This window comes from Perca fluviatilis, chromosome 20 (genome assembly GCF_010015445.1).
Source record: "Perca fluviatilis chromosome 20, GENO_Pfluv_1.0, whole genome shotgun sequence".
NCBI classification, from domain to species: Eukaryota; Metazoa; Chordata; class Actinopteri; order Perciformes; family Percidae; genus Perca; species Perca fluviatilis.
The window spans coordinates 19,896,955-19,924,894 of NC_053131.1; the positions used below are offsets into that span (position 1 = coordinate 19,896,955).

Sequence of the window (27,940 nt, forward strand, 5' to 3'; positions counted from 1 at the left end):
CTTTGTTGTTGCAGGACACCTATAGTCACCTATTGTTACACAAACTCCTCAGCAGTTCAGTGCTTGCGTTTCGTTTTTTACCTTCACAGCGTTTAAAACTTTTTTGTTGTAGCGGTAGAGTCAGCGAGGTTTCCTGTTTACTGTAACGTTAACGGGACTCTCATGCTGCGATATCTCCGGTTACATGGTCAGGTTGCTTTTCTCCAAAAGTTTAATTGGTCTTAACTTTTTAATGCAGGTATTCAAAATAAATGGAAAGACCTGCATCTTTGCTGGACTGTCTGACAAGTGACGGCTGACGCAGCGTTTGTGAATGAATGCTCAGCCAGCCGGCACCTCACTAGAGCATTGGCATTATGAACGGACATACTATCTTCACCTTTATCAAATCGCCTGAAAAAGACATCAGGCTGCTACAGTATGACCATAAAGACCTCTACACACATCAGACTGCTTGCTTGAAACTCAACATTTCTCAGTTCTTGGCTGAGATGAAGGAAAGAGCGCTGCATAAATTAGCCAGCAGCTTAATACTCACAAAACACTGCTGTAAATTTCAGCCTGCATGCACGTTGTTTAAAAAAAAAAAAAACTAATATTCGAATCCCAAAATTGAAAATCGAATACCTACCCATCGAACAAATATTCAGATCCAGCCACTAGCTGCAACCAAGCTAAGTTTTTTTTGTCAAAAAGCATGCGGTGAAAAAAAGTTGGAAACACTTGAGGTAAGACTTGAGAAAACACGGTACGATCACTCGTCAAACACCAAGATTCAATCAATGAATCTGGCAAAAAAACTAATCTTCATCACTTCAGTCAGTCACAACACAGCTGTCTCTCTGGTGAAAGCTGTTACCTCAGTGATGTCTTCAACATCAAATTTGACGTCGAAGGTGAGTTCAATGTCATGCTCAGGTAGGATACCCTCCTGTGTTTGACTGTTCCAGCCCAAGCCACAGAGGGCACCAGTGTAGCAGGTCCTCTCTTCATTAGTGCTAGAAAAAAGGGGGGAAATATTAACATGGGTATTTGGATTAGGCTGCCTTTAAGGTGTGCAGTGATAAGTGTCTGACTCACCGTAACTCCATGATAGGGGTGAAGAGCATGGTTACGATTGCAGGCAGACCGGGGATTTCTGGCATGATGGAGGTATCTCTCAGTAGAATACGTGTCCCTGCAACACAACCACACATTTAAAGCTGTAATAGTTGATTTTGACATTTAAAAGAACAACAAGCTTTAAAGAGGTGATAGAATGATTATATAGGGTATTTTACACTGTTCCTTAAGGTCTCCTAATAGGGTATGTAACATTGGTTGGGCCGAATGCTATTTTATTAGGCCCTTAACTACCCTGTGAATATGGCTCTATTTGGAACAAGAGCTTTTCTTCCAAATATGGTATGCTCATGAATATTTAGAATGAGCTGCGTGCTGATTGGTTTGAGCAAACTACATAGAAACACATGGGAGACTCGACAGCAGGTCTCATATTTCAGACACTGCAAAGTTATACATTGTTTGTGGGGCTATTTCGTTATTAAATTCACTTCGGAGACTTTTTTTAACGAGAAATCAACTATATAAAGCTCAAATATGGGCCGTTTTACGAAAATGTATGGCCAATTGCAAATTTGGTAAGACTGTGTGTCGGAGTTCAGCGGCCGGTGCTGCCTGTGCGCCGCCCGGCCTGCCTTCCTTCACAGACCCCGGCCTGCTATGAGGTACTTGGAGCTCTGTCACGGCTGGCAGCCCACAGCACTCCATACGTGCGCAAAGTCACAGTTTTTTGCGCTAATGGACAACCAAACGCTGCTGCCCTGACAGAGCTCCAGGGCATGCAACTCCCTTCTTCCTGCTATCTAAATGGCCCGTGTGTGAGAGTGAGAGCGCGGTCAGCGAGTTTGTTACACCAGCAATCGCTTACCACAGTTTCCAGCTGTCAGCATAACTAGAGTAGGTATATTTACAGTTTGAATTTCGTAACGCCACTTATACAACATCTACCTAAAGGTCTTATAAAGCTAACAACGGTGTCTGATTTCAAGTTAATGAATATTTGTGAAGATTAGCGGTTTCGTTAGCTGCAACTGTCCCTTTAACGGATAGTTAGCTTCATCTTTGGTCGTAATTCGAGTATATTTACAGTTTGAATTTCGTCACGCCACGTATACAACATCTACCTAAATGTTTTATAAAGCTAACAACAGTGTCTGATTTCAAGTTAATGAATATTTGTGAATTTCAGAGGAATTCTAAGAGGAGGCTAGCTAGCTCTCATTGATAGAGCTACATCCAGCCGCAGGCTCTATCAATGAGACTCGCGGATAAGCGGCGTTTATTTCCCCAATCGTTTGTTTAAATAACTCAACACATAATTACAGATATTAAAAGATTAACTGGAACTGTGGTAAGAGATTGCTGGTATAACAAGCTCGCTGGCTGCGCTCTCACTCACATACACCGGGCATTTAGCTAGCAGGAAGAAGGGAGTTGCAGGCCCTGGAGCTCTGTCAGGGCAGCGGCGTTTGGTTGTCCATTAGCCCAAAAACCGGTGACTTTGCGCGCAAATGGAGTGCTGTGGGCTGCCAGCCGTGATGGAGCTCCAAGTACCTCACAGCAGGCCGGGGTCTGTGAAGGAAGGCAGGCCAGGCGGCGAGACAACAACACAGGCAGCACCGGCCGCTGAAATCCGACACACAGTCGGACAAAATTTGCAATTAGCCATCCATTTTCGTAAAGCGGCCCATATTTGAGCTTTACATGGTTGATTTCTTGCATAAAAAAGTTTCAGAAGTGAATTTTGTAATGGAATAGCAGAGATCTGCGCGACCTAGATTCAGAAGGCTACCTGATCTCAGGTCAGTTGTGTAGCTTATGTAAATGTTGGGGCGTGACCGTTCTCTTAATACACCCATGGGCGTGACAAAGGTACAGCTCTTGGGATGCTTACCTAAGCAACTAGCTTTGTTGAGATTCGCCCATTTTCAGCGGCAGTTTCAAAATATGAGATTTTCATAGTAAAGGGGTTTCAATGGGATTTTGAGCTTCTATGTATGTCCTATAACTGTCGTTATTCAACTATGACAGGGTAAAATCGGTTTTGCATTCTATCACCTCTTTAAAAGAAATACAGCCCCTTCAAGCAACCCCTTTCATATTACATATAGTCATTTGATCCATTGTTCGTATACAAATATTGATTAGTTAGGCTTTAATCTTTAAATGCATGCCCATGAGTTTGTATTTATGAGGAGATGTATCTGGTACCTGTGGAGTTGACAGACACAGTCCCAGCCACCATCATCCTCTGATGTTTGTGGTGGGGGTTTTCATTCAGGGCCAAGGAGTTCATGCTGCTTCTCTCAATACACACGGTCCTGCAGGACACACATATAAGCAAGGGGGGTGGTGGGGGTATCACAACTTGCAAGTCTAATTTTGTGTACATAATTACTTACTTGTAGAGGGCCTTGTGGCTCAAGCTGAGGAAGCTTATCTTATAAGGACTGTTTGGTCCATGCAGATGAACCTGTGGCGATAGAAGACTGCAGTCAGACACATCACATAACGTGTTCATGCATCACTTATTGTTGACAGTCACCCTGTCGTCATTGTTCTGCTTGTCAGCCAGAATGGGTGTGCCTCTGAATGAACACAACACGTGAACTAAAATGGCTCCATCTCCTGGACAAACAGAGCAACAGACGTTCCAAAGTGCAGTGGTGATGCCATCATCCACCCATTACCAAAATATCAGCATCTCAGACACTCAAAGTCTGTCCTATTTTAAATCCATCCACAAAACCTATTTTAATCTCAAGGCGCTCTCTTAATTTTCTTAAGTTTTTAATCTTTGTTAGCCTTTCTCTTTATATTTGTAAAGCACTAAAAAGTGCTATGCAAAAATGATCTTACCTTTGTCTTGGAATGGGGCTGGCCGCTTTTAGAAAATTGGGCAAGTAAGCTGTCAATGAGCTGCTTGTCCTCTTTCTTGCGATCTTTCCAGGAGCTGCTGGCAGCGTTGGGGACATATGTACCCCTTTCTATGTCCTTGTACAGGGACATCAGTGCCTCATGGTTTTGCTGCAAGAGCATACAAAAACAAGACATCTAGACTGAGAAGGGAACACAGCATTTGTATGTATTGTTGAAATATTTTTCTTTAAAAATCAACTGCACAACAAGGTTTCTTGGTGTGCTTTACCGTTAGCCTGAGCTCAAAAAACCCAACAGACTTCTTGATTAATGCATTTATTTTCATTGAGACGAAAGCAATGCTGCTCACAGTATCCACAACATCTGCTGGGAAAATCTGTACTGCAAGTACAAGGGGAACATTTGTAGGTGTCATTGCATGAGCAGTGCTGTGTATACATATTATTTAAAAAGGGCCTGACAATCTTTATCAAGGCTAAGCTGTTACTTACAGTTTTCGGTTGATTTGCCAAACTCGTAAATTTGTGATTTACTAGTTTCCTTATGGCATATCTGGCTCTTGACTTTTTGGGGGTCATCTTCGCAAATTCTGAAATTATTCCAGACGCTTGACATCTTGCGTGATAGTTGCAGCCAAGTTGCAACCCCTAACGTGGTGAAACGTTCACGTGCTGGTCACTAGATGATAGCTCAGGCCAGGCAAAAACGTCGTGACATATTTCCATTAGTCTGTCTATCGATTTCAGTAACCGGCAGGGGCGGATCTACCGGGGTGGCATAGGGTTGCAAATGCCACCCTAAAAGAAAGCCTTGCCACCCCTGCTGCCACCCCAGTTGGCAGCAACAAATTACGGTAAAAGTTATGGCCAATTTGACAATTTATGAGCGTGCGTCTCCAATGTCCGACTGCAGTGAATGCAGCATAAGATGACGCCAGAGCGGAGAGAGCCTGTTTTGTTTGGAAAACTGAGTGGCGCAAAGCGAGGGAGCCAGGAGTCGCGATGAATGGAGACACAGGAAGAAAGAGGTCAAAACGGATTAACATCTATCAAGAAATGAAATTATAACGAAAGCACAGTGCTAGCGATAGCGATGCTGATTTTGAGATGATAAAAATCAGGTTGAAGAACGTTATTTCGCCAACTATACAATGTTACTTAGGGTCTGACGTTTGTTCTGTGTAAAGTAGGCTACAAAAGCTAATATTGATTCAACGTCTGTCAAGGAAAACATTGTTACTTTGAATCTTACAGAAATGAAGAGGAAAGGTAGCATATTCAGTTTTTGTCTCCAAAGAGAAAGGCGAGAGAAAACGAAAATGAACAAGTGAGCAAGGTAGACGGAGAAGATGAGGTGGAAGGAGAGAGAAAAGAGGTGGAAGGAGAGAGAGAATAGGTGGAAGGAGAGAGAAAATGGCAACAGAAACGTGACAGAGACTGAATACAAGGCCAAGGGACAGGAGGAGGTGGGAGAACATCACAGCGGTGAAGATATGGAGGGAGAGCATCACCAAGATGAGGAGGGAGAAAGCGAGAGACAAGATAACTTGCAGGGCTCAGACAGTGAAAGGGAAAGCAGAGTGCCTGGGCCATCACCAACGATCTCTAGTCAAGCTGGTCCACACTGTATGGAAATTGTTGATGCATAGTATACTAAGTTAGATATGAATAAGAACAACAAATGACAAAGCTTAAATATGAATAATTAGGGAAAGTTGTCCGTGTGAAAGTGTGATGAGATGGGGAGATGAGTTTTTATATTTTGTGTAGAATGTATTTTAGATCTATTGCTCAGATTAAATATAAAAAATATATATAAATAAAACAAAAAATAAACAAATGAACCTAAAAATACTCTCCCAGGCTAAAATGTTAGTGTGTGTTAACACAGTGCGATGGTTATAACTAATCAATGACAGTTCCTAATTTTGTACAAATGCTGCCTGCAACGCTGCCTCTCTGACACAGTCAAAAACTGTTTGCTTCCCCTCTCACACATCTGCCACTCATCACTTGTGTCTTAACTTAATGCCTTTCCTGTGATAATGCCCCTTACTTCTATCATACTTCTGTATCTCTTATTAAGTGTGATCACATTGTATGGTCACTTATTCCTAATGTGAACTGTTTCAAATGAAACCTCAAATGCAGGACACTGATTGCATGAGATGAAGTTTGTCTGGATGAGTTTGTAAATGGCAGCCTGTGCCCTTTTGTAGTGTGTACATACTATTTCTCATCAAACTGTGATAACTGATTAAATTCAGTAAATATACGTCTGACATATGTTGCCACGCCCTCAAAAATTCCTGCCTCCCTCTCGCCACCCCATAAATATTTTTCTAGATCCGCCCCTGGTAACCGGGACAGCGCCACACCTAGCCTTAACACGTGCACCCCCGCTACTACACACACAAAGAACTGCTCTCCGTGTAAGAATAACTAATTATAATATATGTTAATACATAAATGAGTAGTAGGGATGTAACGATACACTACACTCACGATTCGATTCACGATTTTATGTTCACGATATGATTTTCTCAATTTTTTTCAACAGAATGAAATGACTGAAAACATTCCTTTATTTATATAACCTGTGCAAAACAGCAGATACAAAATTTAAGATTAAAGAAAGGCTTGTTTATCGCTAAGGCCATATAGTTAAGTATGGTTATGATTTATTTAAAATGTAAAAACAGTAGCTTATAAGTACAACTTGTATTAGCAGTCATTTGCTGTTAAACGATAAAAAGAACCAACACTAGATGGCAGAAGGGTATTTTACAACACTGAACGCAACACAAGCTTACGGAGCCGTACTCAAATGCAACACAAGTCCTATCTGTGTCGTTTCTCCGGCAGTGTCCACGATGTCTTAAAGTGCACAAAGAGTCTCCTCTGTGTCTAAAGCTGCAGGCTGTTGGGACGTCCCGGTGCTGGAATCCTTCCCAGTAAAATACAGTCACACTTTACACGGTTTTGCTGTCAGCATTTTAACAGTGTTTAAGCCAGCTAACGTTACTAGCTAACGGCAGGTTAACGTTACCTGCCGTGTAATTTTAGCTAGTGTCGCCCCTTGGGCGGTTTAAAAATTGCATCAGGATTAAAGATGCAGTAGGTAAGTCTTATAAAACTAACTTTCTGTCATATTTGCTTTAAATGACCCTATGTTCCAGTAGAACTACATGAATTATGTAATATAAAAAAAATCCAGCTCCTCTGGCACCACCTACAGCCTGTAGTGTGATTGGCAAAATTCCACCGCTCCCGGTTGATTTTCTCCAATCAGGGCCACGGGGAGGGGGGGGGGTCTATCTGCCTGTCAATCACTACTCATGCACGCACACGCATATACCGTAAAAGCGTTCTCCCCTCCCCCTCCCTGCGCACGAGCTGCAGAAAGCTAACTAACCCTAAACTCGGGTGAATATTGGAGTGGGTTTTCAGAGGTGGCGTGAGCTCCAGGATTTTAAAGATCTGAAGAACGAAGCAGATGTAGCCACATTTCCTCTCAACAGGTAACATAATTACCATAAATGATTTATCTTTCACTTGGTTATTAGTAGTCAAAAGTCCACAAAGCTACGTTGGTGAGGAGAATAGTAACGTTTGCACAGCGGTCGGTCTGATATGATGCTGAAATGGCTAACGGTAGCCTGCTAGTTAGCATTGTTTTACGGTTGGTGAGTAAACATTGTGTTAGTGTTTAGTTATTGAAAATGTCTGCCTGACATGGCGGCCGGCAGTTCTGTCAAACTCCCTTGTGTGGGAGGGGCTTAGGAGACGGTTTGGGCTGCAGCAGAAAGGGGGGAGGGAGTGAGAAGTTGGCGATGTTCAAATTTGTTGGCAAAGTCCTGGATCTTCACAACCTTACCAACAGCAGCTTTAATTTTTTTATCTCAACCGGTTGTAATCTACACATTTAAATCAATTCGTAACAGATTCACTATGCATCGTAACATCCCTAGCGATTAGTATTCCTTATTTTGTGGCTATTCGAGATCCTTGGGGTAATGCATTTATTATAATAATACCCATCATCCATCCATCAATCGCCATCCGCTTATCCGGGTTCGGGTCACGGGGGCAGCAGTTCCAGCAGGGGGCTCGAAACTTCCCTTTCCTGAGCCACATTAACCAGCTGTGACTGGTGGATCCTGAGGCGCTCCCAGGCCAGGGTGGAGATATAATCCCTCCACATAGTCCTGGGTCTTCCCTGAGGCCTCCTCCCAGATGGATATTATTATTATTATTATTATTAATATAAAAAAGAATAAAAAAAAAGAACAACTCATTTAAATACTGATTTGGACATCGATTACCATGGCAACGATCAAAGCTTTGGGCCCCAATTTCTATATTGCACACTGCCTAATCCATTTATTGTGGGACAACCTGGTGCGTCACCTTGGAATCGAAGCTCTCTTCGGCCTTCACAGCATGTTCTTCTTCCACCAAGATGTCTGCCACACTGGCGTTTGTTGTCTCTGTGTTGATGAGCAACTGCACACGCATGACACCATGGAGGATGGAGAACAGCGACACAATGAGTGAACAGCCCTTCACCAGTGTGATGAACCGGTCGCGGGCTCGGCTGCTCCACTGGTTCCCCAGGATGATGGACTGGGCTGAGGGACATATTCCAATAACTTGGAACTCCTGAGCCTGAGACCATGGGCATAGTGTTTGTGTGTTACTGTTAGTTCACAGTTTGGACAGTGGAACAGATAAGCGTGCATTAGTTTTCTGACTACTTAAAGTATTGCTACCTGAAATGGGTGAGACAGGAGGTCAGAAGGGAGCTCCCTTAAGCTCTTGCAGGCAACAACCGCTGAGTTGCCAAAGTCCAAGAAGAACACCTGCAGAACAACAACATATTCTGCATTCTGGTATATGAAGTAAACTATCACATACTGCTGTTAAGAATGATTTCTCTCCGTTCTATAGTCAACACTAGATCACAATGGCTTTAGACAGATTTAGTTCAGAAATCAAACTAAATAACTATAGAACTTGGTGCAACCTGTGCAATACTTTCATAGAATAAAAGTGTTAACATTGCTACTTCATCAGTTGTACTACCATGTCAACATTCTGGGTTCTCCAACAAAACAACCGTAGAAAAATTATAGCCAAGCAGGCCATTTAAAGTCTGTATTTCGTAGCACAGTGGTGGTCAAAAGCCAATATAAAACCCTGAAATTAGTAATTTAACACACAAAAAAAAGCTTCATTCCTTGATCAGCAACACTAAACACAATCAAATGTAGAGTATGAAATCCATAATGTTCTGACAATGTCTTTTCTACAATGGCATGATCATATAAGAGACAGTTGCAAAACGATATTGAAAATCAGACAGGGGAGTAAAGGAGTTTTGTTATGACAAAATTGAATGGGTGCACTACATCTTGACCAGAGAGCTGCAGCGTGTGAGCGATATTCACCTCCACAGTATTGCCACGTATGTGCAGGACCTTGGCACGGTAGTACAAGCTCTGATCACTGATCTCAGAGTAAGGAGCAAGACACAGCAGGTTGGGGTAGAGCGACACAGTGACAGGTTCCAGTGGGCGTGTGTTTATCTCTGTTGTCAGATGGCGCTGCTTCTCCAAGCTGGCTTCATCTGATTGGAAGCCCCAGAAATGACCCACCTCCACCACCTGAAGCAGAGATCAGAGTTAAGAGTGGATACATCCATTCAAGATTCAGACATTTAGTCAAGAACCTAACAAATGGCTCTCTTTTGAAAATGTACCCCTGTTTGACCAGATTAAATAAAGGACTGACCTCTGTGATGTTGACCACAAACAAGGGGTTGGGGGGTAGCTTGTCTGGGTCAATGTTCCCGCTCACCACTCCCACCGGGCAGACAGACTGGCTCTGGAAGTCTACATTCACCCTGCACAGCAACAGCACATAGAGAAATAGACTTTAATGCTATATTTTTATTAACTGTATTTATTGGTTTTGAGGTTGTCATATCATCAACAGAGGTCATAGTTAACAGAGTTGCTACTATTCATAAGGTATCGTAAACCAAAAATTTACTTGCAAATATTAAAGTTTATTCAGAGTTTACTACGGATCACAGCAATCGATGCAATGATTTTCCAAGCACTGTTTATGAGACAAGGCTGCAAGTAGAGAGAGGTAAGAAGAATCTGGTGCTGCCTCTGCCTAAAACCTCCCTTCTCTGAGTCCAAGTGATAGCCGGAGAGAGTCATGCAGAGTGCAAGGATGTCAGATTATATTAAGGCTCAATGCAGGGGCACTGACCAATGCAGCCTGTGGTGCAGGTTCCAAAAAGGCGGTCAAGAATGGGACTTTTCAGCATCCAGAATTCAGACACAGTTGAACCGTTGTGCTCTCATGACATTTATTGCTCACTGAGCAAATGTAAGATTTTATTTTATTTTTTAATTCATGCAGCAACTCACATACAGAGAGGAAGGTTTCCATAATGTTTAAGTAGAGCCGTACCTTGCATATTTCATGTGAGTTATGTTTCTACTCCCAGCACAGATTTCTATTTGTTCTATGGGGAAGACAGACAGCTCCATGGGATTACTCTGCCGTGCCAGGAGGAGGGCAAGAGACACCTCAGGCAGCACCCCCGAGTCTTGGGATGTCCTGTAGAACTCCACATATGCTCTGAAAAAGAAAATAAAATAAAAAAGTCAGAGTCAGACAATTATGAGTATGTGCATTTCAGTGTTCTTTAAAAATGGTTAGAGCAGATAAAAACAAAAGCTGTTTGATTTGCTACAGGGGCTTTCACTACCTGGAGCTCTCAAAGGAAATGGCTTTGACCTGTCCACACAGGCGGAACAGAGACTGCAGCTGCTTGTAATACAGGAAAGGGTATGGAGGGAGGTTCCTCACCTGAAACATGTGGTCTGATGTTATTTTACAATATCCCTACCTTATACGTAATAAGGCAAAAGACTGTAGCCATAATAATCCCGTAAGGGTGTTGATGGTCATTACACACCAGAAAAGTGTCAAGTCAATAAAAAAAATGATATCATGATTTGAACAGTAATCAATACTTAGCTCTCAACACTATGGGTCATACCATCACTGTTGTTCTGGGGTTGAAGCCACTCAAGTCCCTGGAGGCTAGGTCTTCATCTATTTCTCCTTGGACAAAGTAGTTGGGGTAGTGGGCACCAGCAATAACCACCTAAGACAGAGAGAGATGCAACCTAAAACAAACTGGCATTTATGTGTGTTTATTCAGTAGTTCAATATTTATTCAGAGTGATTACGGGATCTGAAGTGAACACTGTATAGCATGCACTGACTCTAACCTGAAGGATGAACTTCTGCCTGTGTGCGCTGGTGTAATCCGAGGGCTGAGCGCTCTCCGGCACATGCATGTTGAACTGGGACACCCGCTTCTTCAGGTCCTCATACAGTTCTGCTACCTAGACAGTGAGTTACTTCAAAAGAGGTCTGAGACACAATATTTTATAGCTCAATTTAAAAATATTAGCTCATTAAGACTGGAAGTTAACATTTTTGACAGTCAACTGTGCACCAAACAGAGCTAAAATCTGTCATGGAACTTAATGACCAAGTTTAAACTTTGTCAATAATACTTACCTCCTCTTCTGCTACTGAAAACGGACAGCATTATACCGATTACATATTTACAGTCTGACTGTATCAACTTTAGTAAAGCCTCTCAAACAGCGACTCAACAGAAGCAAGATTTTTTCTTGGTAACACATGACTACAAACATGATTAATGCCTGTTGTTACAAACAGACATTTCCCTTCATTTACACGCAAACAGAGAAATCGCCCCTGAAACCGAGTCTTTCTAAAACCTCTGGCCAGAGTGGAGATTTTTTAAATCTTCGTTTGCACTTTTGCATGTAAACCGAGACAAACGGAGGTTTATGCAGCCGAGAGAGAGAAAGAGGAAGTGATTGGTTGCTTTTGTTGCTATTTTCTGGATTCTGAATGGCTAACGCGGGCTTGAGCTTCTCGTTACACGGCCACCTACAGGTTTGGCATGCTCTTGACCGCATTGACAGCATATATACACGGGTACGTGTAAATGAACACTTTTCTGAAAACTGACAGCTGTGCACGATGTTATTTTGCGGCCGTGTGTAAATGTAACAAAAGACATCCTCTAATGTGGCTTGATGAACTCCTGTGACCCAGCTATCTGCTTAACCTTTGTACCTCCCTGATCCTCTTGATCTGAATGAAGTTCTCTTTTCCCCAGTCCAACTCATCCTAAGAGGAGAAAACAGCAAAGGCAAAGACAATTTACAATTTAAGAAGAGAGTTCTGCACTGATTCTTAATGAATAAATAATTATAAAACACATTTAGTGAATAGTTTAAATGTTAACAAAAGGCAGAGACTTTTCTCCAACCGAGGTGAAATTGAATAAGCCATCTTAATAGGGACACCACTCACCTAATCTATTTCCCTGCTCTGTAAGTTATAGTGCGCTAAATGTCATTCTTAAGGTGCTATGTTAATTCATTACCAATAGGACAGAGCAATTATGTATACTTATTGCCAATTTTTAAACTAATTTAAAAGGAACACGCCAACTTATTGGGACTTTAGCTTATTCACTGTAACCCCCAGCGTTAGACAAGTCGACACATACCCTTCTCATCTCCGTGCGTGCTGTAACTCTGTCTGACGGCTCCAGCAGCAGCAGGCCAGCACAGAACATGCAGGTGAATGGTTCCAGTAATTCTACTGCTCTGAATAAGTGACAAAATAATGCCAACATGTTCCTATTTACATGTTGTGATTTGTATAGTCACAGCGTGTACAAAAAACAAGAGACACAGCCGTCTTCTAACCGTAAACAAACTGGGAACTATATTCTCAGGCGGAAGAATATAGCACTTGGGCGGAATGATTTGCTTCAAGCAAGCCTGTCTGAGAATATAGTTCCCGGTTTGTTTACGGTTAGAAGATGGCTGTGTCTCATGTTAAGTTGTTTTTTGTCACTTTTGTCACAATTCGGAGCAGTAGGATTACTGGAACCATTCACCTGCATGTTCTGTGCTGGCCTGATGCTGTTGGAGCCGTCAGTCAGCCTTACAGCACGCACAGAGATGAGAAGGGTATGTATGGACTTGTCTCACTCTGGGGGTTACAGTGAATAAGCTAAAGTCCCAATAAGTCGGCGTGTTCCTTTTAGATGAATAAGTGAATGTCAAGAGGTTGCTCTGTACAACAACAGTAGCAGACTATTATTTTCAACATGTAAAAAAAGATAATCAGCATATTCTTTTTTTTTTATATGAGTTTGTGTTGTTTCAGGGAGCTCATGTTTGTTTGTTGTTTTGTTCACCTTTGGGTGTCTCAGCTGTCCTTTCTTTTTGGATGAGTGCCAGGCCTGACAGTAAGACACAATAGGGAAGGGTTTTAAAACAACAGTCATCAGGCAAATACGTAAATCTATTAAATAATACATTGTATTTGTATAGCATGGTACTCAAAGACAATACAATAAAACCAGAACACATTAAAACAGGTGTAGCAATATAACACAACTTGCTGCTAACTTGCTAACAAACCCATTACCTTGAAGGCATTGACGAAAGCCATGGAATCACTTGGTATGCCACGGGCAAAAGCCAACTTGCTCCTGGAATAACAAATTATATTCAGTGTACAAAGAAAAAACATACAATACACAGAACCAATATCGGTTTCTGTCCTGCAAGTAGTCTGATGAAAATATTAGGCATCTTGAGGCAAACTTGTAGGCATTTACATGTGCAATGCCAAAAAAACTATTTGTGCTCGGATTTGCCAAAACATACAAATATCTAATTAGGAAAACCAGATTTAAGGGGAACAGCGCATGGATTGAGACTTTAAAGAGACTCTTTAATGACCAAACACTGTTCTTTTTTACTTTTCAGTGTTTTGTATGTCCACAGAGATGGCATCGTGTTTGAACTGTTCACATCTGTTTTCTACTGCAAGCATCTCATTAGCCACTAAACACTGTGATGGCTCTTAAGCTGTAAAAGTGAGTCCATAATCAATAGGTATATCTGGACTCCATGGACTTAGTAACATGACAATATAATGCCTCAAATATCTTATGCCACTTTGGTGGTACACAAAAATTATCTACAGGGCCAGGCAGTCGGTGAATCAGTGCAGCTGTTGGATGTGACTCACCTGTGGCCAGCAAGCTGCTGCATGGATGGTATGGCAAAGAAACTCTTCAGAGAGTGCGAGGCAGCTGAGGACAAAAAAAACACATTACTATTGTTTGGTACCGAGACCAAGTGCTAACATGGCACCGGTGGCTAAACAGCCGGTATCTACCGGAGTGAATAGCAGCGCTGATTTCGGTGCCTCATTTTGGTGCCACTGAAATACCTGCGCTGCTCTATGATGCTCAGAAACGGACGTTACAGGCAAAAGAAGCATCGCTGCACGTGACGCTAGTTAACACTACACTTGGCAGCAGGTAACATTAGCCTACCGTTAGCTAGTAGGTTAAAATGCTGACAGCTAAACGGCGTAAAGTGTGACTGTATTTCACTGTAGATGATTCCAACACCGGGACGTACAATGGTGTGCTGTTGTTGGAAAAACAACACAGACTTTCAGTTCACTTTAAATTGGTGAAAGTTGCTAAGTTATTGTAAAATACCCTTTTCCCATCGAATGGTTGTTTTTAACAGCAATTTTCTGGTTAAATAAGTTATTGTTATTACATTTAAGATTATTTTTGTTGGGCTTTTCCGCCTTTAATTTTTGACAGCTAGGTGAGAAAGGGGAGGGAGGGGGAAGACATGCAGGAAATCATCACAGGTCAGACTCAAACCCTGGACCTCTGCGTCGAGGCATAAACCTCAAAGTATATGTCCGCCTGCTCTACCCACTGACCCAGCCTGGCCACTTATTACATTTTTAATAAATCATTATATTTTGACCATATGGCCTTAGCATTCTTTAATGTCACTGACTGTCATTTTGTGCTCTTCTTTCTTTCTTTTTCTTTTTTTTTTTTTAAGTATCGGTTCAGGCACCTGCACCGTTTTAAAAGTATCGTTTTAGCACCAGATCAGAAAAAACCCAAACGATACCCAACCCTACACATTATTATTTATGTTATGTTGTTGTTTCAAGAGTGCAGTCATGACAGATTTGTTGTATGTTTATACAGTTTTAAACATGTGCATATACAGTAACTGAGGTCCATTCCAGTAGGATAATGACAGACTGACCTATAATAAGGCACTCCTCCAGGCAGCCAAAGACGTGACCCAGGACAATCATCTTCCCCAGGCACAGGTCCACGGGCAAGTGGGCCAGAACTCGGCCCAGGAAAGTTATTTCACCATCCTCATTGTGACCCCTGCCATCACTTTTCGCAGATAGCGCGCCCATCTATAGAATGAAACATCCAGCTAGTGTCAAGACAACATTTTTTATTTATATCTCCAATTAACTCCCAAAAACTTTATCTCAGAACAACAGTTTGACTTTTAATATTAGGATATAAGGATTTTAAAATAAAAATGGATGAACTGTTAATTTTACATTCATTGGAAAATGTATTTATATTTATTAGACATGCATAGATCCAATACTGATATCGGAAATCAGGCCAATACGTTTCCCTCCACCCCCGCCTACTTACCTAGCCGCCTACCCCTGTGCATCCAGAGAGAACAACACACCGATGACACAGCGTAGCTTACCGGCAGGTAGCATGCAGCTAAAAATACGGTAATATTAGCTTCCCGGTAGCTTGCAGCTGCACTTTCCCAGATGCCACAGCCACTGCCGGAGTCGGGGATGACGGAGAAACAACAGAACTGGAAAATCCTTCTGCTTTCCTGAAGTTACCAGTGTGGCAACATTTTGCCTTCACCGTGAGTTATGTAAACAAACAGCGAACGTAAAGCATGTGGGTTCCGACGGGACTTCATGGTGCATTCAAGTGCCCCTCTAAAGTCATTGTGCATTCAGTTGCACCTCATAATGAGGTTTCCTTACACATAAAATAATGATCCCAGTCACTTCCACACAGTGAGGCAGACAGCTTATCATTAAACACTGGATTGGTACTCGGTATTGGACGAGCCAAAGCCCAGGTATTGTATAGGTATCAGGACTGATGAAGTCGGATTGGTGCATTTTTCATATTGTGATGACCCCTCCCACTCTGTGGGTGGCTCCATGGTATTTTTCCATGTCACATATTTGAGTGGCAGAGGTGTGGCACACCTGTAGCCACTCCTCCTGATTGACTCCTGGTTACTACCATTTAAGAGAGTTAGAGATGTAGTTCTGGCTCTCTCTATCCTTACAGCCAGACAGGGTTTGTTTTTGGTTTAGGTTGTCCTTTGAGTTCTGTTTGCTTTGTTTTTCACACACTCACTTACAGCCATGCACTCACTACACTACTGATAATTGATAAACAGTATGTTTAATCCTATTTTTAAGTATTATTTATTTGGGTTAAATAAATTGGTTTTAATGTAATCCTTAATTATGTGTGGTCTCCCTTATTTTGTCAGAACTGTGAGCTGGTTCATGACAATATTTATCACACTTTATGGTTGTACTTTGCTGAATTGCTGCTTGCCTATGAGCTAGAGGCTAGAATGAGATCCTCAGACAGAGATCGTCAAGCTGTTTTTAAATGCTGCGGCCACTGGCAAAATTTACATTTTGTTAGTGACAGAAAGAAACCAATTATCATACACTTCTTCCACTTTCCCTTGCCCGCACAAATATATAACGACACAACAGTGCCCTTCATTACCCTCACCTTACAGACTTTTACAAACACTGGCTAATGCAAAGTTTCTGTAGGTGAACTCCTGGTCTAATACTCAGTGACAGAGCTGGGTGGTCAGCTGCCTTCCCGAATACATCATTACAGCCACACATTCATAAGAACTTGACTCGACATTAATGGCTCTCATAGAGATGATTCATCAATCTGCACTTATTTACCTCTTTGAGTTGGAGCACTGTCCTTACTATGTCACCAAGGTCGGGGGGTGAGAGGGCAGTGGAAAGGATGGAGTGGGGATCTCCCATGTCCAGCAGCTTCACCTTCAGCATGATGTTGGCCAACGGGGCAAGCTGAGAGGATGGCAAATAGCATGGCATAGATTGATTGTCTAATTAGAGTCAAAGCAATGTTAAAAAAAAAAAGAAAGAAAAATTTCTGGTCATGTGCACAGTCTCTTACTAGCATCTCAGGGATCATGTAGTCTGGGATTTCATTCCTCCAGAAGTCTTTGGTAACAAGGCGGTAACAGTAGCCCTTAGAGACTCGACCTGCCCTACCTGACAGAGAGAGGAAATAAGTGTAAAAGGACAGAAGTGAGCAGACTCTTGCACTTCAGAGCTACATTTCTGTATTGTATAAGTATAGTACCTCGACGCTGGTTGCAGTTGGTTTTGGATGCCCAGGTGAGACGCAGAGACTGATAATTGGTGTCTTTATCACAGACCATGTGACGGGCCAGGCAAAAATCAATCACTGCGATGACAAAAAAAGCATCACTACCAAATTAAGATTTTGTAATACTTCATTACAAAACACACATTAAGCTAAAAGATAAAACAAAGCTGAGGAAAAAAAAAAAAAACTCACCATATTTGACATCTGGAACAGTCACCGAACTCTCAGCAATGTTGGTGGAAAGGATAACCTGTTATGATGAGATCATCAGTACAGCAGGTAAGAACACGTTTGACAGAATAAGATACATTTTTAGTTAATTTTATACCTTTCTGTATCCTGGCACAGGGAACAGAAACACACAGTTCTGCTCCTCCAGAGTCACAGTGGAGTGGAGAGGGTAAACCTGCAATCTAAACAGCAGCACATTCATCGTGAAGGTAAACATTCTTTCCAAGTAAAACGTAACACAGCACTATACATTTTACAGAAGTCAATTCTGATAATTATTACTGATACACAAAACTGACTTCTCATAAGGAAGTCAGCAAAACAGACAAAAAAAGACAATAGGTCTTAGCTACAGAAAGATTCAACAAAGAGATAAACTCAAAAGCCCACCTTTTGTGGACCAGCTTGGCCAAGGCCTCCTGCATGTAGCTTATCTCGTGTATACCAGGAAGGAAAACCAGCACACTGCCTCGCTCTGATGCAGCCATGCCACCTTTTCTCTCTGCTTTGCTGCTCAAACACAAACACACATGACCATTACTTTATGTGGCTGCCCATTTGTTAAAAAGGTATAGCAAGCAATGTTAATCCAATATACTTTTTTGTCAAATTCAGCTTTTAACAAAATCGGCTTTTTAACGCTGCAGAAACCGCCGTGATTTCAAAGGAATGAAAACTGATGAAGGCTTTCGCCGTTACGGACAAGTGAGTAATAATGTTCGCGGTTTTCAATAGGTCAGTTTAGCTTTGTCCGTTTGCTATGGTTTGTGATGGCTGCTCCCAACTGGTTGGCTTTACAGCAGTAGCGGCAGTTTGCTAATCCACAACCTAACGTGAGCTAACATCGACTCTGCCATATTTCGTTTAGTCAGCAGAGACACTAACAGAAGTGGGAGCTATGGCAATATGCGTCCATAAATATGGGATTCTGAAGGGAGGGGTTGTACTGTTTGGGAGGTCAGTTCAAATATCAACAATCTAATCGCAGCATTGCTTACTGCACCTTTAAGTCAAGTGTGCTAAAATACAGAAGCCTCACCTGGAATCTTTGCCCTCCATTTCATCAAAGCTCTGGATGAGACCGATGGCAAGATTGTATATCTCCACTGAAATGTGAGGGTCACCTGAAGGAGGAGACTCAACCTGATAAAGAGACACACACACAGACAGACAGACAGACAGACAGACAGACAGACAGACAGACAGACAGACAGACAGACAGACAGACAGACAGACAGACCTTAATAACTATTTGGCTTTAGTACAGAGAACAGTAGCATCAGCAAACTTTTCCCGTGGTCTTACCCTGTATGGAAACAGTTTTTGAAGGTCATCCAGATAAAACTCCTCGATGGCATAGGGTGCCCCCTCCACTTCAAACACATAGGCCGGGTTCATTTTGCCACAAATTGGCGTGCTGAAGTACTCGGCAAACTGTCTGCAGTTAATGGTGGCTGACATAAGGATGATCTGAAAAAATACAAATCCTATGACAGAGTTCAACTGATGCAAAAGGAGGACAGAAGATTTTACTTGATCTTGGAAATACCTTGACATAACAGGAGTTGGAATGGAGAAGTTTTCTTAAAACCAGCAGGAGAAAGTCCATCTCCTCAGTGCGCTCATGAACCTTGGGCAAAGGCAGAGTAGTTAAATGGCAAGAATCACTCATTGGATCATAGAACTAAATGAAACAAATTGAACATTTAATACAACTTAATAAAATGATAAACTTGAATTAAAAAGGTGTAACACAAGGGAACTGCATTTGAACTATTAACAAAAAATTATAACAAAATAAAAGACAATTAAAAAATAAATAAAAAAAAAAATCACTTTTAGGGGCCAGCTAACAGAGAAAATTATCTGCCTCAAGTTTATTCACCTCATCTATGAAAATGTGGGAGTACTCCGTGAGGCACTTAGCGGAAACCAGTTTTTGCAGCAGCACTCCTGTAGTCATGTAGATGAGCCGGGTGTGCTCAGTAGCCATCTTCTCCAGTCCAACCTGAAAAACAAGTATGCAAAGTTTATTCATAAATCTGCCACACACACACTACTGAAAATGACAATTTTTTTTGGCCTTCTCACTGGTAACGTCAAACGAAAGACACCGGCTTGTTGTTTCTTGTTGTTTTACTCAACAAGACGATCACAATCTATGACTCCCATCATCTAAAAACATCGGCTCAGTGCAGTTCCACACCATCATCTTTTGGTGTCTTGTTAATGTTAATGCACTGCAGCATTGCACATTGAGTTACAGAGCACACTACTATATTAGTAATTATTTTGTTATTTATTTTCTAATAAAAAATACAGTCATACCTTCCTGCTATTGCTTGTCAATACGTTTATATTCTACTTCCTTAGAAAGTTGAACAGGAGAGGCCACAGTATGCTTCCTCTACAGTATCCTTAGGTCTCTACTTTTTCCAGTGTCTTATAAACTAATCTGCAATGTCAACATGACTATTGCTGGTTAGTCTTGGTGAAAATACCAGTGAACTGTAATAAAATCCATTGCTTCCTGGTGTCTGACCTCAGGGAAATACTTTATGGTTCGCAGACTCAACTCTGAGCACAAAGACATTTTCCATTTACTGACTGTACGACTTTCACAGACAAAAAAATAGGAAAGGGAACAAGGAAAGCGCTCTCTTCTTACAGCAAATAGAGATATTTTCAGAAGAACGATAAAACAAAAATCAAAAAGTACCTTTGAGGTACGCAAATTAAGAACATAATGTTCAGCGTTATATCACTTTCTAACAGTTTATCATTGCTCCCACTGTCCATGACAACATCCTTAACTCCAGAGGTTTACACCAAGCAGAAGAGACAACAGTTATTATTAGACATGCTGTTTCAGAGCTCTGTACAACACAGCCAGACATCCTGGAAGCAATGTAAACACAAGAGCTTGTCAACACAAGCATGCAAACACTGTTTAGTTGTGAGAGAGGCACAATGAGTGCTTTTTGTGCAGGTGTTACTTTTTGTTTCCCCTTTTTGTTAAAAAAATAGGTAGACAGATTAAATGTTGCACTAACCTGATATCCCACCAAACTACCCAGGGTACACTTCCGCTGGGTGGCAACCCATCGGGCAATACTGCTGGCCCCAATTTTGCGTGGTTGGGTGACCACAATGTTGCATGATGCATTTTTCTCATTGTAGTGATCCAGAATGTACTGTGGCACCTGGGTCGTCTTGCCACTGCCTGTGGCTCCTCGAATGATCACTACAGAGTTGTTTTCTATGAGGGAAATCAGCTGGAAGCAGGCGCGCACACACACACACACACACACACACACACACACACACACACACACTTTAAAGAGACAAAGTTAACATTTGTACAGTACCATATCACTGAAATAAGTTAGGAAATTGTACAGCAGATGGGTGTGCTAAACTGATTTGTAACACTTTATAATCTGTATTAAGAAAGTGCAGCTTCAATGATGCTGAAATATCTACACACTACTCTTTATTAGACAATAGAAATATTTAGACCAGTGGTTTTAAAGTTTACTGTTGTTCTGCTACATAAAATGACATTAGGTTAACAGTAAACAGTAAAAGCTTAAGTGCACCAATGTCCTGAGGCCATAACGGTCATTTCAGCAAAACTCCAACATGACTAAAAGAGAAAGTACTACAGGCGAATTAGAGAGTACTTTTAGACCATCAGGCTGTGTGGTTTGTGGTGTATGGATGGTACATTTTACCTCCCGTCTGTTTTTGGTTATGGGCAAGCTGGGGTACTCATAGCTGGCAAGTGGAGGAGGAGGAGCAGTACCTAAGGACACAGAATTGAATGCACAAGAAACAGGGTTAAACTGATTAGGGCAGCAGGCAGATTCCTGTATATCTAAGAATGTAAGGGAGTATGGTGTGTGATAAGAAAAAGCTAACACAAAGTTTAAGACTCACTCCCTGATGGTTTTTGAAACCACCCTCCATCAGAGTTCACATTTTTCTGGCTGCCCTCATCAGGAACCTTTGATGGGCTGAAACAAAATTAAAGCAATTTTAAGCAATTCCAGCCTTTTGGTCCCATTTTCCCCTCACATTACAAAAACAAATGAAATTCAAAGACTACAGCACTCACTTTACTTTCCTTCTCTACGTGATAAACAACACGTCCTTCAAAAATTGTTCGTTGGTCAGCTTACACCTGCTAGTCTCATCTCAGAAAGTATAACTAGCAATGTCCCAAGGAGCATTGTGGTAAGAAACAAAAATCTGTTAAGGACTGGCTAAAGTTAAGAGGCTGTGCTTTATAGCAGCTTTAACCAGTTGCTTTTTAGATTCTGGATCCATTTTAGATTCATGCAGAAACTGTGGTGCTGCGTTTTATGTCTGAACGTAATTAACGCGTAGCGCTGTGAATATGCTAGAATACGTCAGCTGTCATTTAATGCAGAAGCTTAACTCTTTTAATGCCTGTGATACTATTTCATGTAACTTTTGCTGAAAGGCTTTTAATTTTGTCTTTTCTGCTAGTTTAGTGGGTTGTGCGTGAAGGACAAGAACAGCATAAACAGCATAGTGAAGGTTTGCTCCAAGATTATTGGAGTTCAGCAGAGGGACTTGGGCTCCCTTTGGGAGAAACAGGTGGCTGAGAAAGCAAGGAAAGTCATATCAGCCAACCAGACCACATTCTCTCTACAAAGTTTTCTCTGTAATGCCTTCGGGTCAGTGGTATAATGTGCCTCCGATGAGAACTAATCGCTATTCTAAGTCTTTTATTCCTTCTGCTACAAGGCTGCTCAACACAAACACTGCTCATCTTAAATGATGGCTATCACAGAGACATAGGCTTGTTGTTGTTGTTAATTGCCTTTATGTATTGTCTCTTATGTATTGCTTTTATTTAATGCTTTTAGGTACCAGTCCCCATATTTAACCCGTTTCCTCCGGCATCTTTAAAAATTTTAACTATTGTTTGGTGAGTGCTCGTTGAAACTGACTGTTTGGACTGAGAATCTGCAAATGAATTGCCCATTGGGAATAATAAAGTGTTTGAACTCTATAGAAATAGAATAAGAGTAGAACAGACAAACAGTTTGCTGTGCTCATTTGACTAGTTTAGAAATGGTGAGGGTTGTTAATTGTTATGGTGACAACACGTCAGTTGGGCTGTAAATATCACACTGTTTGAGAACTCCGTTTTGGCCTAATATTTTATTAATATAATTTGATGACTTACCAATAGAAATATGAAGCAATTAAATACAGCAATTCTCAATTCCTCTCCAGCACCAAAGCAACAGACATGCACAGAAACAAGTTGATGCGGAAGTTAGTCCACTACAAGAGTCCCTGTTCTTTGCCACTACAATGGTACACATAAAAATGGCCGCCACTATGACCACTCTGCTGTTGATTTGAATAGGAAAGTCTGTTCTACTTGATAATATGGCAATTTTCAGAAATTCATTTTAATAATAATCACTTGTAAAAACACTAATTTTAAGTTGAGTAACACTGAGGTCATAATTAAAAGTAAACTTAAAATGTAAGTTACAGTATAGTGGGTGAAAATAACAGCAGCTCTGCCCACTTCAACTTCAGGCCCAGCTTGGTACCATATGAAACTTTGCTCATTTGAGTCTCTGCCTCATCTCATCTTTCCCTCTGGTCAGCTCAACTAGGCCCACAGCCCTGTAGGCGGGAGAGCTTCCTAGTTATCTCTGCCTCTCGCTCTCTCTTAGTGGGGGGAGGAATTTATCGCAACAGCAGGCATCAACCCTGACAGTACTAAGAGGAGCTCAAATACAACACACATGGCTTGGCGACACACATGCACTCTCGTCCTTTTCCTTTCTCTCCAATGCACACATTTTGTGCAAGCTACAAAGAAGCTGACCTTACAACAAACTGCACACTGCACATAGGAGACAGGGTGAAGGGAGAGGAGAGGTGGCAGCTCTTAGTCAGTTAGCAGTGTGTGACTAACTCTGCTGGAAAAGTCTGTATGACAGGAGCAGTGGGAGAGACGATAAGGACAAGACAATAACTATAACACAAAGAGGAAAAACGCTTCAACAACCAAGACGTCGGAGGATTGCTGCCGACACACAAGTGATGTGTTCCTTTGAAGGCAGTTGACACCAAGACATTGTAGACAGCAAGTAAAGGAATAAAGTTTACATGGACTGACCCATGGAGACAAGGAGCTGGAGGCTGTACTCTGGGAAAAGCTCATCTTTTCTATTCAATTGCTGAATATCTCACAAAAGCATCAGCGGTGCAGTTTTCACATGTAAGTACAGATCTTTCCTTTCAATTTTCAGCCAGATGTTAGTGTCATAATTAATTAATGCACATGAAGACTGATAGCTGTTTAAGTACTGTAATCAAATCAGATATTTGAAAAACTCTGTTTCGCAACCTTACATTGTGTGAAGCCACACATATAGTTTGTGCTCAGTGAGGCTGACCTCTAACCCTGCATGCGCTGTAATCCATCTAAATCCCAGGTAGAAGCTGTGTTGGAACCATCGGTCTGAGAAAAAAAGCCAAATATACACACCTGGGACATCGTCCTTTACTAAGTTTGATTTGAACTAAAGGCAATCAGAGCACCCATCAGGCAGGGACCAGAGAGCTTGGTTAAGGGATGATCATTGTTCACAGTCAACCTTAAAATGTTAATTATAATAGGGCAACACAAGTATGGATGAAATGAAATTGACATTGAGATATTCTCACATATTTGTCATTGTGGTATTTGAAGCTGATAATGGTATTACAAGCGCAAGATTTTGTAAGAAATATTGCCACCATTTCACTCTCATGTTTTTGTTCCATCTGCCTTTGGGCAGTTCGTCGCATGGTCTAATGCTGTTTTGTCATTTGTAGTTCCAACTTAAGAGAGAAATTAGCACTTGATTTGAAGCAACATATATTCCAACATATTCAAATGTGTTAACAGTGCTGTGGGGAAGCCATGGCTTCATGGCCCAAATATTTGTTTTTTCAGTTTTTCAGGACTGTCTGCTTTGACTGCCATGCCCCTGTTTAGCTGGATGAAATGGACCCACGAAACAAGAGTGCAGGCTCAGGATGAAGCACCTCTAAAGACCTCGGGGGTCTTACCCAGTTGCATGTTGATCAGAGAGCTTCTGTGGCATGTGGAAGAACGTGAGCGGCTGGCAAGGGAAACCATGGGTCTCCACTGGTTTCAGAAGTACCCCAGTTTACGGACCCTCATCCCCACATCAGAGCTACATCAGCTGGAGTTCCTGTGTGCCCAGATCCCACCCAGCGACGCAGCCACCGTACTCTCTAGGTGTTTGATAGTGGCCATGCCATGCTCCGTCCTCACATTAGTATGCTGTCAACAGTGGCTAGCTGCTACTGCAACAACACAAGGCCTGACAGCAGGCAAAGCAGAAAAGACCCAAGGGGATAGGGAGGCAGGGCAAGCTGCCAAAAAAGCCATTATGCGTTACTGTCACAGAGGCAGGCGATGTAGGGTGTGAACATATGAAGGTGAAGGATGCCCTGTAAGACTTAGACAGGGTTTCCACTCATCATCTCCAAGTTAGACATAATGATATAAAAAAAACGTTCTACATGGTTGAGCACTGTGACCTACTTACTCATTTCCCATTAAACTCACTACTGGGTCACTACTGTGTGCTTACATAACCACTTTACCAAAGAATAACATATTTAGTAAGAAATAGCACTGTCAAAATTGGCCAAAGATTAAGTTATAATATTCCTTCTACTAAAACGCAGATATTCAAACCTATTTTTGCACATTAGGTCAAGAAGAGGGCAAACCAATACAACGCGAGACATAACTACTTGTGTACATAAACATGTCTTTTAAAATATCTACTTACACATTACAAAATGAACAAATAAAAGTATGTCCTATACCGTAAAACTTAATTTAAAAGACTTTAGACCTCTCCCTCTCTATAGTGTGCAGGAGGCAGGAAATGATGCAAATTACACCACAGGGTTCGTAATTTAGTCATAAACAACCAAGTCTCTTGCCGTTCCTTGATTTGTCTGACAATTTCACCATCAGCCCTTACCGACAGAAGTTGCTGAATGTCGTCGTCTCTCTAGTTATACATTTTCATTGGCATCTCAAATGACTTCACCACCTTCGGATGTTTGTTTTCTTCCAGTTTACATTAGAAATGTATGTAATGTATGACAGGGACACTTTCTTGATGCAAATCCTGGGTACTTCAACAAGTGTTAAATTAAATCTATTGGTTGCATCTTTCCACAGGTTTCGTGAGGTGCTTGCCACTAACAACATTAGGCCTTGGGAGCTGGCGTCTGTCTTCAAGCAGGTGCTAAGGGACTTCTTGAGCCAAAAGGAATATGATGAAGACCACAACTTCTTAGTACAGCCAGCACAGCGGCGACCAATGGAGGCTTGGACCAGCCGCTACATAATGAAGCAGGGCTTTGTCACACCCACGGTCGCCAACTGTGGAGACCAACCAAGGGAGGAGATCCCAACAATCTCTGGATATGTGGATCGGGCCATGCGGCACTATGGTTCGTTTGAAGGGTCCAACAGGGACTGGGACCTTCCATATTACTATCCAGTTTCTCTCAGGCCCATAGGGACGTACAGCAATACACTGCGAGACGACACACTGCTGTAGTTTTGTGTTAAACATATAATACAATTTTTGCATTTCGTCTATATCCGTATTAGTTGCAGATATATCATGTAGAGATGCCCGATCACATTTTAGCCTCCGATACCGATTGTAGATCATCAATGAGCAGTATCTGTCATTAGAGGGCCGCTGCCGATTACTTTTGTGTTGTTTTGTTTAGTTATAGCCGCTGATATCGCTGATATACTGTAGCTGTGTAAAGTATTGGCCAGTTTGCCTGTTTGTAGTGTACTGGGATCTCCACCAGGTGGTAGTGTAACCGGCTGTATAATGGTGTGTCACTCTAAGTAACCTCGCTTTACCAGACCATTCACACGCTGCGGAGCCGAGGAGGGTCTGGCTACTCCACATAGCATTCCGGGATGGGAGAAAAACGTGCTCTGGTTTACTGGCATATAATAGAATAGTTGTGCGAGAGAAAACTCAGATTTGACAGATAGTCTAGCTAGCTGAGATCTGAGGAGCAGTCAACAATAGTTCTCATAAATCCACCGGAGTTTAAAATTACAACAACACAAAGAAAGAGGAAGGAAACAGAAATCGGCGAAAATACATGCATCCGGCAGAATTTCCTGCTGCACCAGATCAATCCCGGAAGTGGAACGTCAAGGATATAGACTACTCTTAAAGAGTAGTCAGTCTTGTTTCTTAAATCCCTTCTTTTTTTCCTACCAAAAATGTGTGCATATAAACAAGTTTTTGAAAGGGAAAATCTGCTAATGATAGATGGATTCCTTTCCCATTGCAAGTAGAAGAGTACGCATTTGTTTATTTTCTTCTGGTGAATCACGTTCAAAGTCAAGAACGCACAGGAAAACTGGTGTTAACTTTTCCTGCTACAACTTACAGTGCACAAAACTGCTGTACCATTATTATTATATATATCCATGTGCTCTATATTCACTTGATATCTTCACTACTAAACTTAAACTCTCCTATGCACCAACCGCTCGCTCTGCAAGAAACCAAGTGGGATTCATAATTGACAATTCACATTCACAATTTTTTTTATAAAAAACTCGATTTACGATTCGATTTCCCCCCCCTTCCATTTAAAACAAAATAACTGCGAACTGTAACTATATTTTAAAAATATATATTATTGTATTTAATTAAAGTGCATCAACATAAACAAAATTGCAAAGGCAAACCCTTTCTCTAAGTGAAAAGTCACTGTGCAGTGTGCAACAAAGATTGTTAAACATCCAAATTATTTATACTGTATTTGGATTAAAAAAAATCTAAAATAATCGATTTTTTGAAAATATGAATCAATTTGACCTACCAACTCGATTTTTAAATCAAATAGATTTTTTTCCCAGCCCTAATTCATAATAACGCGTCTGCTCCCAGATTTCAAAACAGACCATCATGGTAGCTCGTTTGGAATACGATGTCTTATTTTACGAAAATAGTTCACCGAATTGTGTTTTTGAAAATATTGTATGCGACAAATAGGCTATGCAGTTGCTGAATCTGTCTTCATTTCAGATCGACAATGGTCAGTTAAAAAGATTTCCGTGAGCTTTTGAGAGGCAGAAGCCCCGGTTCTCCAAAGTCCCCGCAGCGCTACCAGAATATCCTATAGAAATAAAAGAACACTATCACACACACACTCTATGGTGATTAAGTGAACATCACACGGCAATAACAGTTAAGAA

At 41.5% G+C, this 27,940-nt stretch overlaps 2 protein-coding genes across 2 annotated transcripts in view; one reads left to right on the forward strand and one right to left on the reverse strand.

Annotated features, from left to right (window-relative positions):
* The window catches only part of tdrd9 (tudor domain containing 9), a 38,406-nt gene that overhangs the window by 8,499 nt on the left and 1,967 nt on the right, over window positions 1-27,940 (reverse strand). The window contains exons 2-32 of the mRNA XM_039786201.1: window positions 21,550-21,626; window positions 21,345-21,415; window positions 20,664-20,885; window positions 19,496-19,618; window positions 19,160-19,240; window positions 18,916-19,080; window positions 18,650-18,753; window positions 18,001-18,120; window positions 17,708-17,792; window positions 17,572-17,629; window positions 17,353-17,457; window positions 17,164-17,261; window positions 16,923-17,054; window positions 15,182-15,344; window positions 14,124-14,187; window positions 13,515-13,578; window positions 13,282-13,326; window positions 12,144-12,197; window positions 11,258-11,374; window positions 11,023-11,130; window positions 10,729-10,829; window positions 10,428-10,598; window positions 9,735-9,846; window positions 9,392-9,607; window positions 8,714-8,803; window positions 8,352-8,609; window positions 3,922-4,089; window positions 3,465-3,535; window positions 3,274-3,383; window positions 1,081-1,177; window positions 860-998 (exon numbers count right to left, since the gene is read on the reverse strand). Coding sequence (XP_039642135.1) covers window positions 860-998; window positions 1,081-1,177; window positions 3,274-3,383; window positions 3,465-3,535; window positions 3,922-4,089; window positions 8,352-8,609; window positions 8,714-8,803; window positions 9,392-9,607; window positions 9,735-9,846; window positions 10,428-10,598; window positions 10,729-10,829; window positions 11,023-11,130; window positions 11,258-11,374; window positions 12,144-12,197; window positions 13,282-13,326; window positions 13,515-13,578; window positions 14,124-14,187; window positions 15,182-15,344; window positions 16,923-17,054; window positions 17,164-17,261; window positions 17,353-17,457; window positions 17,572-17,629; window positions 17,708-17,792; window positions 18,001-18,120; window positions 18,650-18,753; window positions 18,916-19,080; window positions 19,160-19,240; window positions 19,496-19,618; window positions 20,664-20,885; window positions 21,345-21,415; window positions 21,550-21,626 — 3,589 coding nt within the window. The remainder of the gene's footprint in view (window positions 1-859; window positions 999-1,080; window positions 1,178-3,273; window positions 3,384-3,464; window positions 3,536-3,921; window positions 4,090-8,351; window positions 8,610-8,713; window positions 8,804-9,391; window positions 9,608-9,734; window positions 9,847-10,427; window positions 10,599-10,728; window positions 10,830-11,022; window positions 11,131-11,257; window positions 11,375-12,143; window positions 12,198-13,281; window positions 13,327-13,514; window positions 13,579-14,123; window positions 14,188-15,181; window positions 15,345-16,922; window positions 17,055-17,163; window positions 17,262-17,352; window positions 17,458-17,571; window positions 17,630-17,707; window positions 17,793-18,000; window positions 18,121-18,649; window positions 18,754-18,915; window positions 19,081-19,159; window positions 19,241-19,495; window positions 19,619-20,663; window positions 20,886-21,344; window positions 21,416-21,549; window positions 21,627-27,940) is intronic.
* rd3l (RD3 like) lies at window positions 23,303-26,662 on the forward strand. The gene is made up of 3 exons (XM_039786206.1): window positions 23,303-23,884; window positions 24,605-24,913; window positions 25,877-26,662. The coding sequence occupies exons 2-3, from the start codon at window positions 24,633-24,635 to the stop codon at window positions 26,259-26,261; spliced, it is 666 nt and encodes a 221-aa protein (XP_039642140.1). The 5' UTR covers window positions 23,303-23,884; window positions 24,605-24,632; the 3' UTR covers window positions 26,262-26,662.

Bases quoted from the DNA above. Each gene is read 5' to 3' on its own strand.
- rd3l (XM_039786206.1), top strand. From the start codon at position 24,633: ATGCCCCTGTTTAGCTGGATGAAATGGACCCACGAAACAAGAGTGCAG. The intron at 24,914-25,876 runs GTGTTTGATAGT...ATCTTTCCACAG, and splicing joins GCAGCCACCGTACTCTCTAG to GTTTCGTGAGGTGCTTGCCA.